This window comes from Pezoporus wallicus, unplaced genomic scaffold, assembly GCF_028554395.1.
Source record: "Pezoporus wallicus isolate ANWC-B61680 ecotype Strahan unplaced genomic scaffold, APGP_CSIRO_Pwel_v1 contig_2871, whole genome shotgun sequence".
NCBI lineage: Eukaryota > Metazoa > Chordata > Aves > Psittaciformes > Psittacidae > Pezoporus > Pezoporus wallicus.
In genome coordinates, this window is record NW_026640775.1 from 1,411,538 (window position 1) to 1,428,556 (window position 17,019).

The 17,019-nt window shown below is 43.2% G+C and overlaps 1 protein-coding gene and 1 long non-coding RNA gene across 2 annotated transcripts; one reads left to right on the plus strand and one right to left on the minus strand.

Moving 5' to 3' along the window:
* The first annotated feature begins 1,695 nt into the window (after positions 1-1,695).
* On the plus strand, positions 1,696-6,297 carry LOC130605255 (uncharacterized). The gene is made up of 3 exons (XR_008973649.1): positions 1,696-1,921; positions 4,865-5,035; positions 6,218-6,297. It is a non-coding gene; the product is annotated as an uncharacterized LOC130605255 (long non-coding RNA).
* Positions 5,006-8,535, minus strand: NPFFR2 (neuropeptide FF receptor 2). Its single transcript, XM_057420596.1, has 3 exons — positions 8,215-8,535; positions 7,226-7,325; positions 5,006-6,332 (listed from the first exon to the last, which is right to left on the minus strand). The coding sequence occupies exons 1-3, from the start codon at positions 8,528-8,530 to the stop codon at positions 5,483-5,485; spliced, it is 1,266 nt and encodes a 421-aa protein (XP_057276579.1). The 5' UTR covers positions 8,531-8,535; the 3' UTR covers positions 5,006-5,482.
* Positions 8,536-17,019: the final 8,484 nt, after the last annotated feature.

Here is a 17,019-nt window from a genome sequence, read left to right on the forward strand (position 1 = left end):
ACAGCTTATTATCAACCCTTCTCCAGGGACTTGACGTGAGCGGTTCCAAGCCAGGACAAAGCTGCTGTTTGTTCTCCTTCTGCCAGTGTAAATGTAACTGTTAGAGATTTCTCTAGTATTAAAGGAACTAGGGAAATACACAGATGTCCTCTCTCCTGAATGCTTCTGCAGGGAGGATGGCAGACTGTGATCTCTTCTTCAGAGAAGGTGTTGGTGCAGGTAGAACTGGATCTTGACAGAGGGGTTAGAGCTGTCATAACACTGATCTTCATTTGGCTAGAAAAGGGGCTAGAAAAAGTTGTATTTTTTCAGTGAAAATTACATCCCCCTTCTGACTAAACTTCCACCCCAAAAAAGAACTCATTAAGGTTTTAAATGTATAGGTAATGTGTTGATTGTAAGGGAGAAACTTAAATTTATCCTAAAGCTCAGATTTCCCTTCACCAGATGAAATTCAAGCGATTCACTGCAATCAGCACCTCCATTATCTCCTCCTCACAGATTGCTCATGGCTGCTCTACCCCGAGCATTACCTGGGTACCTTCAGCAGGCATGGCTGGTGTCTGATATCTCTCGTCTTTTCTGGAGGAATTGCTTGACAGTTGCACACAGTGTTGGTTTTGAAGGCTTTTTGCTGTTTTTTTTTTGCTTGAGCAAGGAATTGAAATAATTGCAAGCCCTCAATAAGAGCAGCTTGCAAAGCCAAGCTTCAGTGGAATACGTTTTTCTTTTGAAGTTAAAAGCATGTAAAGGAATTGATGTTGTCTAATAGTATGTTAGAGGAAAACTTCTTTATTTTAATTTGGTAAAGAAAAGCAAGCAATGGAAAAGCAAACAGAACACAGTCATCACTGCAGAGGATTTTGACATATTGCAGAATTCGCTTTGCTCCCTTGATACTCTGCTGGCTTTGGATCACTTCATTTTAATGACCCTTTTTTTCTCTAGCCAGTGACAAGGTTACTTTCCCTCTTTTCTACCAGTTAGCATCTGTTTATTTTTGTTGGTTTACATCAGTTTAATTTTTATAGCATTTTCTTTACCTTATGGCAGAAATTTTAGCCATTTGCTTTTTAGTTTGAGCAGAATACGGGAGCAATAAATGTCTAGAGGAAGGACCATGAATTTCTTGTGAAGGTTTCCAGATTTGCAGGGTGTTTGCTAAGTGCTTTTGGAATCATTTCAGTATCAATGTCTGTGACAGGCTCTGTTTATTTTTCAAAGAAGACAGGCAATGAATTGCTCAGTTTCTGGGAGATGGTAAAATTGTCCCTGAATTCTTAGCAGTAAAGTGGTGAGTTGTTGATACCAGTACTTAGGCCTACAAATGCAACGTGTGAAAGAGGTGCCTAATGAGAAATGGTCCTTGCAGCCAAAGCTCACTCCAGGCAGCTCATTTCTGTAGTAAAGAGAGATGGCTCAGTCCTAGAACTTTGCAGTGGTGGGACAGCAGGGTAAGCCAAAGGCGGTATCTGTAGTGAGAGGGTCCTGGGAGTCCCTGCTGATAATGGTATCCCCAGACCCCTGAACAAGCAATGAGGAACAGGGTGTGTAATTCTGAAATTCCAGTCTTGGACTTGGTGCAGGAGGGATGTTTGCTAATAAGCAGCAGAAAACAGAGAAAGGAAAGCAGTTTTCTGGCAGTGTTGAAATGCTGCAGCAAGAGGCAGGCCCTTTGTCAGTGTGGTTTTGCTTTGTGGAGACATTTTAGCTTTGTTACCAGCTGCGTTTGCTGCAATCTGTGCTTCTGTTGCAAGTGACACTTCCTAAGCAAGTGTCCTGAGCCTGGCGCTCCAGCACAGCACAGGAAGTTGTGGTTCAGGGAATGGATACCTGGAGTAGTGTTTTCCACCTCTTGGACAGAGCAAGCCTTACAATGGATTGGAAGCAAGTTATCTTCTGCAAATGTCGTCTTCATTCCGTAAGTCTTCCTCTTGCATCTTTCTTGGCTGTTAGAGGAGAGCAGGAGCAGCAGTGCCACAGAACACACACAGGCACAGGTGAAACGAGTGGCAAAGGGTATGATTTACCATCTGTGGTGTCTGCTGATGTCTAGTGCTCCTGGAGTCCCTTGAGCAAATGAAATGAAAGCCATTGTGAGTAAGATCTGGCTGTCAGTCTGTGCACCACTGCACCTTGGGAGCTAAAGAAAGCAGGCAGTGCTGGCTTTGGGGGCATCTTTGCCATAACTGCCTTTCTTGACTGTTCATGGAAGGTCCAGAGTATAGGATGGAAGAATATTTCTATTACTACATCAGTTTCTTAGACATGAGGGTGGAAGTACAGGGCCAAAAATGTGGTCTGAGCCCTTGGACGAGTCATGGGGACAGATTTGTCCTTCTCTTCATGGAGTCAGAGTGCTGATAGCTTCAGAGGCACAAGTCCAGGGAGATGAAACATCCATTATTTCCTCTGTGGATGGGAGAATTACTTCTCTGTGGCATTTCTTTGCTAGTCTGGCACGTGAGGCTGGAAACTTGGTTTCTTGTTAATCGAATTGCCAGGAGTGACTGATAGCATTTACCAGGTTTTCAATATCCGCAAGCATTGCCTACCAGTTTAGAGCAAAGAGACTTGTCTGGAGGCTTTTCCTCTGTCCTCAGACAGGGCAAGTCTCTTCCAGCTCTTCTAAATGTCTATCTTGACCATGTCAGTCTGTGTTCTAAAGTCTGGAAGCCCCCTGTTATACAGCAGCACTTTGGGAGAGAAGGATGGTGAGGAAGCACTGAATGCTGCTCCATCTCTGCTGGGCCCTACCACAGCATCCCAGAGCATGGGAGCTGTTGATTAAATCAAAGCTCATGGGGGAGCTGCCAGCAAATGTGAATTACTTCAAGGCAGTACTTAGAGAGGGCTGTGTATCACACATCACTGGATGTTTGGTCGCACTCACATGAATTCATACTTTTGGGAGGTGGTTGCTGTTGCTGCAGTCCGCAGAACAGCCAATGATTCTACCTTGGGATCCCAACTGCTGTCAGAAAGCTCTGTATTTGCAAACTGAGAGTGTTTATTAAACCCCAGCACAGTAAATTTTACAGTGTGTGTAAGCCACATATGCTCCCTGGCTCCCCAGAATTCCTTTATTACAATTGTGAAGAGGTAGCATTAGCTGTGGGAAAAACAGAGTTTTTATAGTTTTCAGGCAGTTCTTTCCGGTTCTCAACTGCTGCTGCAAATTCAGACCAGAGTGAGATATACATATATATATATATATATATATATATATATATATATATATATATAATATATATAATGTCAGCATGTATATAGTGTTTAGTTCTGTTTAGTCCAAGCTGACATGAGAAACGTACTGATTCATGCCTGGAAACTGAACCTTAATGATTAATTTTTACTGTTAATATCAGCCTTTCTTATTGCAACACCATCACTGTTAGGATGTTTTCACTGCTCTCCACTTTAGCCCACCAAAGCCCACAGATCTGTTTTTGCACTAGTATCACACAGTGTAACCCCATTTTGTGTTTTCACATTTTGTTTGGCCACACTCCATGCAACGCTTAGTCCTTGCTGATTTTGGACAATTTCTGTCTTTGAGCATGGGTATTGAACCATCTCCTAAAGCTTGTGTTGTCTAAAGTAATTTTCATTACTTGCTCTTATAAGCTGTCAAATGATTTCAGGACTGAATCACTTCTATAGTGAAAAGGATCATTTTCGTGATCAACGTAACTTGAATCACAAGAAAAGGAAAAGCAATACAGGCAATAATTATTTACTGGTAGGGCTGTCAGGGATCCAGAGGACCAGCTGCTTTCACTGGTGCTGGGTTATGAATGTGCTTTTCGTGTGGGGAAAGTGGACAAATGTTGGTAGCCATGGGTCCAACTAGAAAGCGCACATCTGTGCTGAGCACAGGCCAGTGTCTTGTGAAGGCAAACCACTTGATGGACTTCACTTTCAGCACCCTTGTTCTCCAGTGGAATAAGAAGTACCAGACTGAGCCAAACACTTTGGGGCATTTTTGTGTCTTCCTTGCAGTCAGTTTGTGCAGGTTTTGGGAGTTTTTTGAGTGTTTTGCTGAACTGGGATGAACATAAGCATACAGTTAGTTACACTTTAAAATATTCTCAAAACATTGCTGAATCATTGGGAAGTACAAACTACACGTGAAGGACAAAGTTCTGGATGGAAGGGGTGCAGGAAGGGTGGGAAACAGCTGTGGTGGGGTTTTCAAGCAAAGCGCAGCAGGGTCAGGCATCCATATTTCATAGACTCATAGAATGTTTTGGGTTGGGAGGGACCTTTAAGATCATCTTGTTTGACAATCTCAGCCTAGATAAAATGGACTGGTGAAATCAGAGCTGCTCTGGTAGCTTTTCTTCTCATTACTGCCCACATGTTTTCCTTATTTTCTGCTCTTCAGAAAGGAACATAGTTTGGGATGGCACAGCTTGAAAAGTTGTCAGGTTTCCTGAATTGTGGAAATATGTCATGATCCGAAAGGTGCTCCAGTTTACCTGAAGGAGGACTGTGCTGGGGAATGAGCTTCTCTGGTGCTTGGTCCCTACAGACCCTCACGGGATGAGACATGGCAACGCTCTAATCATGTGGCAAATCTGTGTAGACACTACCCTGTGCTCCTCACCCATTTCAGGATCCTTCCTGAGACGCTTCCAAGGTTGCTGTCTGTATGTGCTGGTTTCTGTCAGACTGAATAGGCCCTAAAGGTGCTCTGTCTCTGTCTAGTACTGAAATTTCATCTTTTTAGGTGACTTATATTCTCCATCTCCCTGCCTCCCCCCCCACCCCAAAATAGAATTGAGTTCCCCAAAAAAATGTATCACAAAGGCCATTTTTCATCCTTTATTTCTCATCTTTTCACACCTATTTATTTTTCTAGCTGCAACAATAATTGATATCACAGGATGAACAGGACAGGCAACTCGAAAGGGGAATAAATGGAATGTGGCTGAAGACGCTTCTTTCTGGTCACTTGGGTCAGAGCTGGTTGGCATTCCAAACATCCAGGCAGAAGTAACACAAGTTCAATCACAAGAAGACCCATGAACCAGTGAGTTCAGTTCAAATATTCAGACTGTACCTCTAATATTTCAGATTCACAGAAGAAAATGAATTAGTGTTCTCCTCTTCATCAGTGAGTATCCACAGTAATTGTATCTAAGTCAATAATCTTAGTTCTCTTTCTCTTTTATGTCACAGAAAGTGGAAGGCTTTCCCATTTGAATGAGGTCCTTTCTGCAGCTTGGATCAAGAGCAGTCAGTCAGCACCCACTGCAGGGGAGCTGCCACTGGTTTAAACTGGTGACACAAAGGGCTGAATTCAGTTTCTTATTGATGTCAGATATTCAGATGTGCTGCAAGTTGTCTGTCTCCTTCAAAACAGTTGCCTATCTATCTCCTTCTTGTCGTTGTCAGAAAGGGTTGCTTACAGAGCACGAACTTCACAAGATAAATAAACTCTGCCAGGCATAAATCATTTAGGACTTCACAGCACGTTTCACTTGAGCCCATCACTATCACTGCAGGGCTCTTCTAAATCCTCCATTACCAAATCTTGCTGGTTATTCACCCAGTTTCCTTTCTTGACTGTCTTCCCCGCCTCCTCGTCTACATTTTGACAAGCTTGATCCTGGGGCATTTGGTCATTGGCAGCTGGCAGAATGGCATTGCCTTGGCCTTGCCGAGAGCAGAGCTCCCCGTGATCCATTTCCTTGCAGCAGAGCTGGAGTTTGGAGGCTGCCTGAAAGCCACGACGGAAGTTTTCATTAAAGAACCCATAGATGATGGGGTTGACACTGCTGTTGAAAAAAGCCAACCAGTGAGCAAAGGGGTAGATGTAAATATTGATGATCTGCAGCTGCACGTCGGAAAGGTTGGCATAGTCTGTGAGCATCATCAGAGTCCACAGGGGAAGCCAAGACACGGCGAAGAGCAGAGCCACAATAATGAGCATTTTGATGACTTTTTGTTTCTTCTTGGATCTGCTGTGCTGCTGCTCCTGGCTGTCTTTGCCCCCCACGGCCACTGCTGTGTTGCAGAGAGCCATGCTTATCCTGGCATACATGAGGATAAGGAGTGACAGGGGAGCCAGGTAGATGCTGGCAAACAGAACTGTTGTATAGATCTTTCTCATTCCTGGGTCAGGCCAGTCCTCCCGGCACCAGTACACAGGGCGGGTTTCATTGCCGTAGCCAACGATGACCCTGAAACGCTTCTCTTCTTGTACCTGTAGCATGACCACAGAAGGACACATGATGGCAATGGCCAGAATCCAGATGAGCACAATACTGGCAACTGCAGTTGCACTGCTCAGCTTCTGCTTGAATGGGTCAACGATGCGCCGGAACCTGCAGCAAACATAGACATGGAAAAGCCATTTAAGGAATGCTGAGTCTTAACAGGCAAGCCTACAAATGCACTGAAATTGTATGGCTTCTAAAAACATAGATGGAATAATCTCCTCATCCTGCATGAACCACTGGAATTGCATTGAGATTCTCTGTTCAAGAGCTGTGTGGTAAAAACAATATTAAAAAAAAGGGCGCATTCACTATTAAAATTTCCTCATTTTAATCTCCATATCATAGAATCACAGAATGGTTTGGGTTGGAAGGGACTTTAAAGATCATTCAGTTCCAATCCCCCTGCCACGGGCAGGGATGCCTTCTGCCTGTCCATGTTGCCCAAGCCCCTGTCCAGCCTGGCCTTGAATACTGCAGGGATGGAGTATTCACCACTTCTTTGGGCACCCTGTTCCAGTGCCTCACCACCCTCACAGTAAAGAACTTCTTCCTTATATCTAACCTGAACTTCCCCTGTTTAAGTTTAAACCCATTACCCCTTGTCCTGTCATTACAGTCCCTGATGAAGAGTCCCTGTCCAGCACCTTTGGAGGGCCTCTTCAGATACGGGACAGCTGCTATGTATCAGCCTCCTGCTACTGCTACTTCACTGAACCAAAGCAGGTACTAGTGCCTCTGCTATATATCTTCATAGCTAAGGAACAGTCTAATTCTAGGCAGGCATAGCCCATATCTAGTGTCTTTAAGAGATACCAGGGGAGGAGCAAATTGTCATGGCTGCTCTTTAGACCCAGCCACATTCTGATTTGCTTAGTAGCCTTAGCAGTAAAATGTACCCAGTTCATTGCATTCTTGTGTGGATTAATGAATCAACCTCAGTCTGGTCAAGTGGCAGAGGGAGATGGAAGAGGCAGTTTGCAGTCTCTGCACCATCTTACCTGTCAACAGCAATTGCAACTAGAGTGAAGACAGAGGCAGAAACAGAGACTCCTTGGATCATCCCGCTCATCTTGCAAATCAGGTTCCCAAATGGCCACCCTGGAAGGAAACAGGCAATTGAAATTCCCACCAGCTCACTGCAGCATTATGCTTATACAAGTAACAGGAAATTTCCACCCCAGTGCTAAGAAGTTTCTTTGGTTGTGTCAGGCCATAGCAAGGGTCAGGAAAGCAGAGGTTTTGTAAACAAACGCTTTGCCAAATGCCTTGGGTGAGTTTCTAATGTTCCAAAAACCAGCAAAGCAACATTTCATAGAGTCAGAGAATCCCAGGTTGGAAGGGACCTCAAGGATCATCTGGTGCAACCTTTCTAGGCAAGCATGACCTAGACTAGATGTCCCAGCACCCTGTGCAACCAAAACTTAGAAGTGTCCAGTGTTGGGGAATCCACCACTACCCCAGTGGATTTTCACTATGAGAACAATGGCTGTTCCCATTGTGAAAAATTTTCCTCATGTCCAGAAACATCCCATTTAACATCCCATTAAAAGGAGATCTCAAGACAAGGAAGAGAACTGACCAGCACAGTTGGTTGTTCCTGCATCTGGCTCATAGCACCCTCTTTCTAAACATGTCATCTGGCAGTGGGAGAATCCCTTCTGAAAGATGAGGGATGTGGAAGTCAGTGAAGACATCCCCAGTCAGGAGGTGGGTTAGGTGCTTGTCTTTCTTATCTCTGACTTCCACTGACTTGAACCTGGCCTGGCAGTATTCAAGGCCAGGTTGGACGGGGCTTGGAGCAACCTGGTCTAGTGGAAGGTGTCCCTGCCCATGGCAGGGGGCCAGAACTGGATGAGCGTTAAGGTCCCTTCCAACCCATTCTGTGAACTCCCTTCATAGCCCACTCAGAAACAGGCACCCGGCTCTCAGGACCTCAAGGTGAGTCCCCCCTTGAGGTCTTTCCACCAAGGGGTGTGAACCAGCCTACCTGCAATGATGTTATCCAGGAGGGTGGTAGGCATGCAGAAGATTCCCACCAGCAAATCGCTGACAGCCAGGTTTAAGATGAAAATGTTTGTGACTGTACGCATACGTTTGCTCTTCAGCACAATAAAACAAACCACTCCGTTGCCAACCATGCAGAGCAGGAAGATCAGGAGGTAAGAAATGATGAAGACAGCTGCCACTAAAGGCTGATGAAGGTAGAAGTCCACGTAGGAGACATTCCCTTCTAAGTAGAGGTACTTGTAAGTCCTGTTATAATTCAGCATGTGAGGCCATTCGAACGGAGAGTTTGAGTCCATTTTCTTGCTCGTGTTCTAATGTGCTTCAACAGACATTTAAAAGAGGTCATTTTAGTGTGCTTGGAATTGATCAGAAGAAATATGACTAGTTTGGACATACTGTGTGCTGAAAAACATGCAGAGCTTATGTAGACTCATCCCTCTGTGGCTTTTTAACAGGCCATGTTCTGAGCCTCCCTGGATAGGAGAAACAGTGACTAAATGAAATCTTTGTGAAGTGGCTCAGACCTTCTGCCTGAATGCATCCAAATGCAATCCCCTTTGATTGAAAATGAAATATTTTTGTGTACAGTTGGTATGAGACCACAGTTGATGTCACTGCCCTGCCCACAAGCTGTGTAGATCAGGAGATGAGTCCGCAAACACCAAGGACCACACCGTGTTTAAAACGCAGTGAGGTACAGGGTGTCTGGATTAATTTCCTGGCTCTGCTATTGAATTCCCATGGGATACTGGGGGACTGGTAATTTCTCCATGTTGCAGTTTTCCTGCTATGAAATGTGAGTAATACTTGTCCCTCCCAAGGTTTGTTTACACTGTCAAGTAAGTTCCCGTATTTTATATTTTATTAGATGACTGTTGTCAAACACTACAAAGCTTTTCTAGAAAAGACTTGAAGAATTCTGAACTTTCTTGATATTGAATCATCTGGGCTGGTGTGATGGCTTGAACATAAGGGCCGTGAGGCTTCTTGTTTGCCTGGAGCTGAAAGAATCCATTTAAGGCAGGTACAGAATTTGTGTGCCCCACACTGAGTTACTTCCAAATTAAACTGTTTGAGATTAACTTCGTAGATCACAATCTGTTTTCTTGTCCTGAAGAAACATCAGGTTACACCAGATGCTGCACCAAAGTTCTAAATCAAATCTTCACATGGCAAAATTCCAACATACATATTATACAACTCACACAGAGATGGTATCAGTCTACATAACAGGCCAACATGGGCATCTGGACATTTACAGCTGATACCAGATAACTTGACTTGGAAACAGCATTCAAAAGGTTTTCCCACATTTATTTATTTTACCTACCAGATGGAGATGCCCAAAGAGGCAGGGGGATGGAGGAGTACATAACATAAAAGAACAGCAAAATTAATTGGTGGCAGAAGGCATAAGATTAATGCATGGATGCAGGTACCTTTAGGACACTTAGAAATTCCTTAGAATAAATGGGATTTAAATTAAAGTACCCAAATCCTGGTGAGTTTGTATGTGAGGGAAGGGAAGTGCTGGCTACATCTCTTTTCTTATGAAAAGGAAGCTGGAGCAGGCCCTGCTTTGTGCTGCTCAGTTTTCAGCTGCCTCCCATGTACCTGATGACCAGGCGTGTGCTGCTTTTTTCTCTATCTGTGGAGTAATGATGGAAGGTGACATCCTGTTGTCACTCTGTGTAGAGCAGCCCTCTCCCAGGAAATAAAAATGAGTGTTAGGTGCCAGGGATTGAGAATATTTCTATTCCAATGTATTAAGTGCCAAATGCTTTAAATAGCCAAAGATCAGAGTGAACAGCAATGGAAAGTGTTTTAACGGCAGTGTTACCGTTCACTTTGCATACACACAGGATGAAGAGTATTGGCAGAATTCACAGGTAGATGTTTGATATTAGTAGCTTATTCTGTTTCTTTAATCACATCCCTGGATCTGCTTTATCAGTCCCAGGAGATGCTGTGTCACTCAAACTCCATTTGAAGCTCAGCATCTCTCTGACAGAGCAACCAATCCCAAGAATCTGGATAGTCAGGCCCTCTGCCCTTCTCAGCCTCTAACAAAACTAAATGTGTATTTGCTTCTTTTGTTTTGGCTTCTCTGAGGTTCCACCTAAGTTCATGTTCTCAATGTTTGTCTGCAAATAGAACACCCATAAATGCATTCAATCTTACTATTATTATTGTAAATGAATACTAATTTTCTTCTGTAATCATTTGCTTCCCAGGGGTGGTGCTTGAAGAAGGACACTCCAGCAGATGAGACAGAGGTGGCTTTTTCCTTCCTTGCCTTCTGTAGATTGGCTTTTTGAGGGCTTTGGGCCCAGGAGCACAAACCCTTGTGGCTCAGTCTGTGCAATGGGAGTTCTCTAGCAAATTAATTACGCAGTTCTGTTCATTAAGACAACTGAAATAATGCCTTAACACCCTAAAAGCAGGATCAATCATTTTTAAAATTGCTTTTTGGATACAGCGCTTGGATTTTTTCTCTTTGTGTACCAATGTATCAGAAAGCAGCAGCTTTCAATCTCTTCAGTAATGAACTCTGGACCAGTTCTTGTTCCTAACTGGTAAACAAGGAGCTGTAAACAGCCTCAGAGCAAATCAGGAGCTGTGTCTGTTTGTCTTATGTGGTCTGATCCCAGTTGCATTAATGAAATCTAATGTCACTGTAGCAAACACAGTGAATTTGCTGTATGAATACCATAGCTTACAGGAAATGGAAAAGGTATCTGTATTTTTATTATATTGAAGCTGAGGGGGGAAAAGATTGGCTGGAAGGAGAAATGAAAGCAGCGCCTTGTGTTTTCACAATGTATGTGCCAGCTAATGCAGGGATAAGTACTCGAGAGAGGAAGAGAAGACAGAACCAGAAGTCATCTAAGACAAGGGACAAAATAATGCAATGCAAAAATAAAACAAGATGATGAAGAAACGTAATTTGCTTCCACGTGGCAATTTGATAAGGGCATGGCCTCCCCACTTCGTTTAGTGTACCAGAGGAAGATCTGCAAAGTAGTAAAGCAAGAGCCTGCACTAGTGAAGAGCTGCCCAGTCCCACATGCTGGGATTTTAAAGAGGAGGCTGGTATACTTGTGAAATCTCAGTAACAGCACCCAGATACAAATAGTCAATATAAAGCCTCACAGTGTGACCAGGACAATCCCATGCCACTGGGTATGGAAAATCAGTGTTTTATTCATCAAAAACAGGTCAAGGTAATTATGAAGTGAATGCAATTATTCTTAAGTTTGCCACATGGAAGAAATCCAGTAACCACTGGAGCCAGGTTCATCTATTGTTACAACCAACCATCTGTTTTTATCTTGATTTTTGTGTGTCTGAAATCTTATCACAGAATCCTTTAGAAGCTGAAACAGAGACAAGGAACCTTCGGAGACATGAAGAACAGAAGCATGTTGTCGCAGGAAAAGAGAATTCAGTGTGCTAAGTGCTAAAAATATGTGTTCTTTCCTTGCCCTGAGCTCTGTACTCAGTAATGGGTCAGCTATGGCCATTTCCTGGAGACCCTGGAAAACGTTCACTGGTCTGCTGGAACATTAGAAAATCCTGCTGCTGAGGGATAGCAAAAATAGCACAAGCTCATTCTGTAAGTGTCTTAGAGATTCACAGAAGACCGATGCATGGATTGCCCAATGCCTCAGTGGATCAGAAGATACTATTGACCAAAACAAACTAACTATTCTCGCCTAAAAAAAAGATATGTAAAAAGCTCAACTGTGACCATTCCCACCTGTGTGAACTGCTATTAGCAGCTATTTCTATAATTAACTAGGGCATATAAAGTAGTAGGAGACCAGCAAGTTGTCACAAGTGACCTCTGTCTTAAATGTAATGTTTCCAAAGGAAGCAATAGCTTGTCATAGATGTGATTGCTTGTTGAACTTGATACAGACTTCGATGGAGTATGGAAAGCCTATAAGAAAGAGCTGAGGGCTCAAAAGTATGACCTACAGGGAAGTACTGTAAGATAAGGGGTCTTTTAATCCAAAAGATAACATGTGGCAATATGTTCTCCCATTTTGCTGTATATTTTAAAAATACTTTATCATAACATCACACATTCTATAGGTTGGACATGAAGGATGGATGTCTGCAGTTCAGTGCAAGTGGGCTGCATCTTTGCTTTCTCTTCCAGACAAGAAGTGAGACTTCAATATCAGCCAAACACCAGGATCCAGGCTGAGGCTAAGTAAATGATGTGCAGAGACTGTCACCAACACACTGCAGAACCTGGGCTCAGCAAGATATAGGCCACAGGCCAGACAGCCTTTTCCCCAGGTCTGGATGGCATGAGAATACCACTGACTGCTTGGAAATTGCTTTAAGGTACGTTTTAACTTCATTTTGCACTTAATATCAGCTTCCCACCTATGCAGAAGTTCTCAGGCTGTAGAATACAAGGCTTAACCTGCAAAGTACAAACTGAGGATACTTATGAATTAAGGTAGTAGAGCTTTATTTTATTCACTTTCTCATACAACAAACGATGGAAATTCTGATGTATGAAATACCTTTCAGTGTCTAATCTCAAAATAGTATACTTTTGGCTAGGTAAAAGGAGCTGTGAAAGAAAAGTCACGCTAAAACCAGTAAGTTGCCATAAAAATACGTTTTCTTACTGACAAGAACTTCCATGAGGAAAACCAAGTATCCAATGAGAATGAAATGTCTCATTTTTAACTGAGCAATGCCAGGGAGAGGCACCACTCTAAGGCACACACAGAACTCCTGTGAATGGACTTAAACTGTTTCTCCTCCCCTAACAGCCATTTATCTGGGGAGTCTGATCTGGGCCCAAAGAAAGGGTTTTGTCAAAGTATTATTTTTTTAAATATCTTGAACTTTTCCTATCTTGTCTAGAGCCCCAAGCCTACCCCCAGAGCAATGGTAGTGGTAATATTGCTATAATAAATAAACCAAGACTTCATTGCCAATTACTCACCCACCTGAGCTAAGAACCTGAAAAATTTCATCCAAAAGCCAAATCTCAAACGTAAATGCCTCCCCTGCCATCTTCTGATTTACAAGTTATGTTTCTCTAGAAGACAGAATTTTTTCCATCCTCCTTCATTTTTCTGACATTCAAATAATGACACAGTTTTCATGTCCAACATTGATTTTTATCACCACACTCAAGGTGAGTAAAGCTGAAGATGTTCCATAGCAAACCTTTGCTCTAGCTAAAAGTTTTCTGCCATTTGCTATTAGTTGACCTTAAGCTGCCAGTGTACAGATTTTATCCTTTCAGGCACTGAATCATAGAATCATCTAGGTCCACCACTAAACCAGGTCTTTCAGTGCCACATCTACATGTGTTTTAAATACCTCCAGGGCTGGTGACTCTAACACTTCCTTACACAACTGCAGAGCAAGAGGATGGTTTTTAAGGGGGATGTGGATGTTAATTTTCTGGAATTAACCCTTTCCAGAAGTCCCACTCATGCAACACCATTGCTTAATCATTTCCATGAGGTCCTCACTTCCCCTCTGTATATATGAATGGCAAGGAAAAAATATATGGGTTTGAAAAACGATTTAATAAGTTTATAATGTTTGAATTGTTGACAAATTAGAGCTTGCTCCCCTATTGCTTATCATTATGCTCCTATTTTTTTGCTTACTCAGCCTTTAAGCTTCTGAATTTACAGTTTTTCTAGTTGCATCCTCACAAACTGCTTTGAATTTTGACTCAAACCTCAGCCAACTGTTCCCTGAAATTAGGTTAAAGTGAGATTTCCACACAGAGGCACACTGACCCAGCCACTTTGTTAAGAAGCCTGGCAAGTCACAAGAATTTAGCTCCCTTAGACATGAAAATGGCTTTTTGTCATTGTCACAAGAATTCCCTCAAGACTACTCACAACCCAAACATCATAATTTTGCATCTTAGTGATTTTATTGCAACCAGAATCTAAGGAGTCTTTTTAGCCTTAGACTCTTGGCTACCAGCAGAGCAAGAAATAAGAACAGTACTACCACTAATAGCAACAACACAAGGAAAAATAATCCTAAAGCACTCAGCTGAGTAGGGAACAGTGAAATTACATACACACTCCAGTGAGCACTTAGCGCTAAGTGGTGTGGATTAAGCCCTAGGAACAGCTGAAAGATCACTGGTGATCCTTTTTCAGCACTGAAGTCCTCACTAATGGGAGATAAGCCTCCTCAATTGCCACCTTCCAGCACAATAGCTGATTTTTACCATCCCCAGTCCTTCAATATTGGCTGGATGGTAGGCACAAAGCTGATTCATCTAATTTTACAGGCAGATTCAGGTTCTGCACGTGAGCCAGTCCCTGACAGAGCACACCAGTAGAGAAAACAGCTATGTCATTTGGAGTATTGAAAGCGAACCAAATAATTGGAGAAGCAGGTAGAAGGTGGAAGCAAGTGTAATCATAGTTTAGGCAGAAGCTGCAAGTGGGACAACCATTCCATGGGAAGTACCTACAGAAGCTCCCATTCTGTGATGTGGGAAGATGCTGTTGATCCTAAGAATGAAGTAAGGGTCCTAAGTAAATAATTACTCAACTTGCCCTGCTGTCAGCTATTCTAGGAGCCAGCATCGCCATTCAAGCCGACCCCAGACAGAGCTGGGAGCAGTGCAAGTCATTCAGGTCCCAGAACAGAACCATTTGCTCAGGCTGCCAGAGCAGTCCTTGGATCAGACACATCTGAAACATGACTTGGACAGCAACACTAAAAGAAGAACAAAACATGGCTATTAAGGATATAGAAAGGGTTTCATCTGCATAATGCCATCTCTCTAGGAAGAGCTAGTAGTTTGTAGGAGGACTGTAGAATTGTGGAGTGAACTTCTCCCATACCTTCCTGCTTTCTGACTGTTCACATTTACCAACTTGGCACGCTATCATCTACACAGCTACACACTCACAGATTGATCCACCAATTCTTTCTGTGAATTGCTCTGATTATTTGAATCCATTTAGTACTCTCGAACTCTTATTTACTGCCTCAGTGACTTTATTGTCATTATGCATTGAGCCACTAAAACCACTCCAATTTCAACCCACACCTTAATAATGCTGATAGGTACCTCTAGAAGAGGTCAGAATTTTTACATACTCTTAACATACTGTGATGTAACCTGTGGAGTTCAAGCTGTCAGCGTACAAGTGGTGTTCTGTCCAAACATAGGCTGTTCGAGAGTCATCCATGTCTCCTTTGCTCTGTTCTTTCCATGTACACTGCATCTTGTCAGGGATGAAGGAGAGAGCAACATGCAGCACTAGTGACAGGGATGAGCCCAGCTGGGTCAGTGACACTGTAAGCTGGTCCTGCTTTGTCATCTCTCCTTTCTGAGGATCCCTTTTGTCACTTGTTAACATTAACCATCATTTCACCAGGTTATCAGCACCCCAGACCCCAGTCAAAATAGCTACTGGAAACTACCATTGCACCTATGGCAAGTTACCCACACGTCTGTATTTCAGCTCTAAAGATGGATTCTATTTTGCCCCTGCTCAGAGTCTCCATTTCAATGGACCTGAGCTCACATATGGAACTTGGCTCCCTTTACTCCCCTGAAGCCAACAGTGTTCAACAAGTGCTAGCTGAATCTCAAGCTTGCCACAATCGCTCCAAACAGCATTTGCCTCTGGACTCAAAGCAGCTAATGCTGAAGAGTGTAGTGTATTTAATGGGTCATTAGGCTGTTCTCATCTTTCAGTTTAATGACGTTATTCAGCTAAATAACATAAGGTCTGCCAGCCGTATCATAACACTGCTACCAGCAGGTTGCTCAAACGTCCTGGGTTTATCAGCTGGAAGGCAACAGCAGAAAAAGCACCCTCTGGCCATCTTTAGCAGGGTCACCTCATGGCTAGTGGTATTTTAGTGAAACCTTCAGCTTCAGGATTTGAGTCTTCAGTCTCAGTGGCACTCAAAAACCAGCAGTACAGTAACTCTTCCCTTCTAAAGGCAGAGTTAATCATTACCTTCCTAGAGTGACAACTGCTTTTCTGTACTCTTGAGAGCTTTCACTTACCATGGCAAAAAGCTGGCATTCAAGACAGATGACCCTCCTCCCAGGAGAGGTCAGGCCAAAAGCTTCAAAACATCTTGTCCTTAGATTTAAATGTCATGGAGGAAGTTGCTTATATCTATAAAGCCATCTATCATTATAGCATTGATTAATCACTTCTCCTGGTTTAAGGGCACAAACACATCAAATACTGGCATCAGCTACTACCAACTGTTAAATTTCTGCTTTTAATTAGCACTGTTCTCACCCAGTACAAATGAAGTGCTACCTTCAGTTTGGAGGAGCTGAGGGTGTTCAGCAGGTCAGTGCCTCAGGGCACAGATGTCCCTTGTCAGGCTCATCCTAACTTCAGTTTACCCTTGAGATATCCCACTCACACCAGCAGCAACAGCCAGGGCAGACAGTCCCATTCTATTTCTTGCATGGCAGTAGCTGCACCATACAGACATCCTCATCTAATAAGCAACTGCAAGCTGGGGGTCAGTTTTCTTATGCTCTATGATTTGCATAGAAACTACCCATTACTATAGCTTGAGGAGCTCAGACCACAGCTCACAAGACAACTAGAGCAATGCCATGGAAGCAGTTGACCTAGCTCAATTAACTTGCATTTCTGTACCCATTTTCTCCCCATCTTATTCCTCCCTTATAGAGCCCTGCAAGCTTGTACAGCAGTAACAGCCACACCACTCCAGGCAGTTTGCTACCTGCTTGTCCCTCCACAGCCTCTTAAAGACCCTGGCCGTACCT

Excerpts from the sequence above, each read along its gene's own strand:
- NPFFR2 (XM_057420596.1), bottom strand. The coding sequence starts at position 8,530 with ATGGACTCAAACTCTCCGTTCGAATGGCCTCACATGCTGAATTATAAC. Across the intron at positions 7,326-8,214 it reads CCTGGATAACATCATTGCAG|GGTGGCCATTTGGGAACCTG; the intron begins GTAGGCTGGTTC and ends GTTTCCTTCCAG. Across the intron at positions 6,333-7,225 it reads GTTGCAATTGCTGTTGACAG|GTTCCGGCGCATCGTTGACC; the intron begins GTAAGATGGTGC and ends TGTTTGCTGCAG.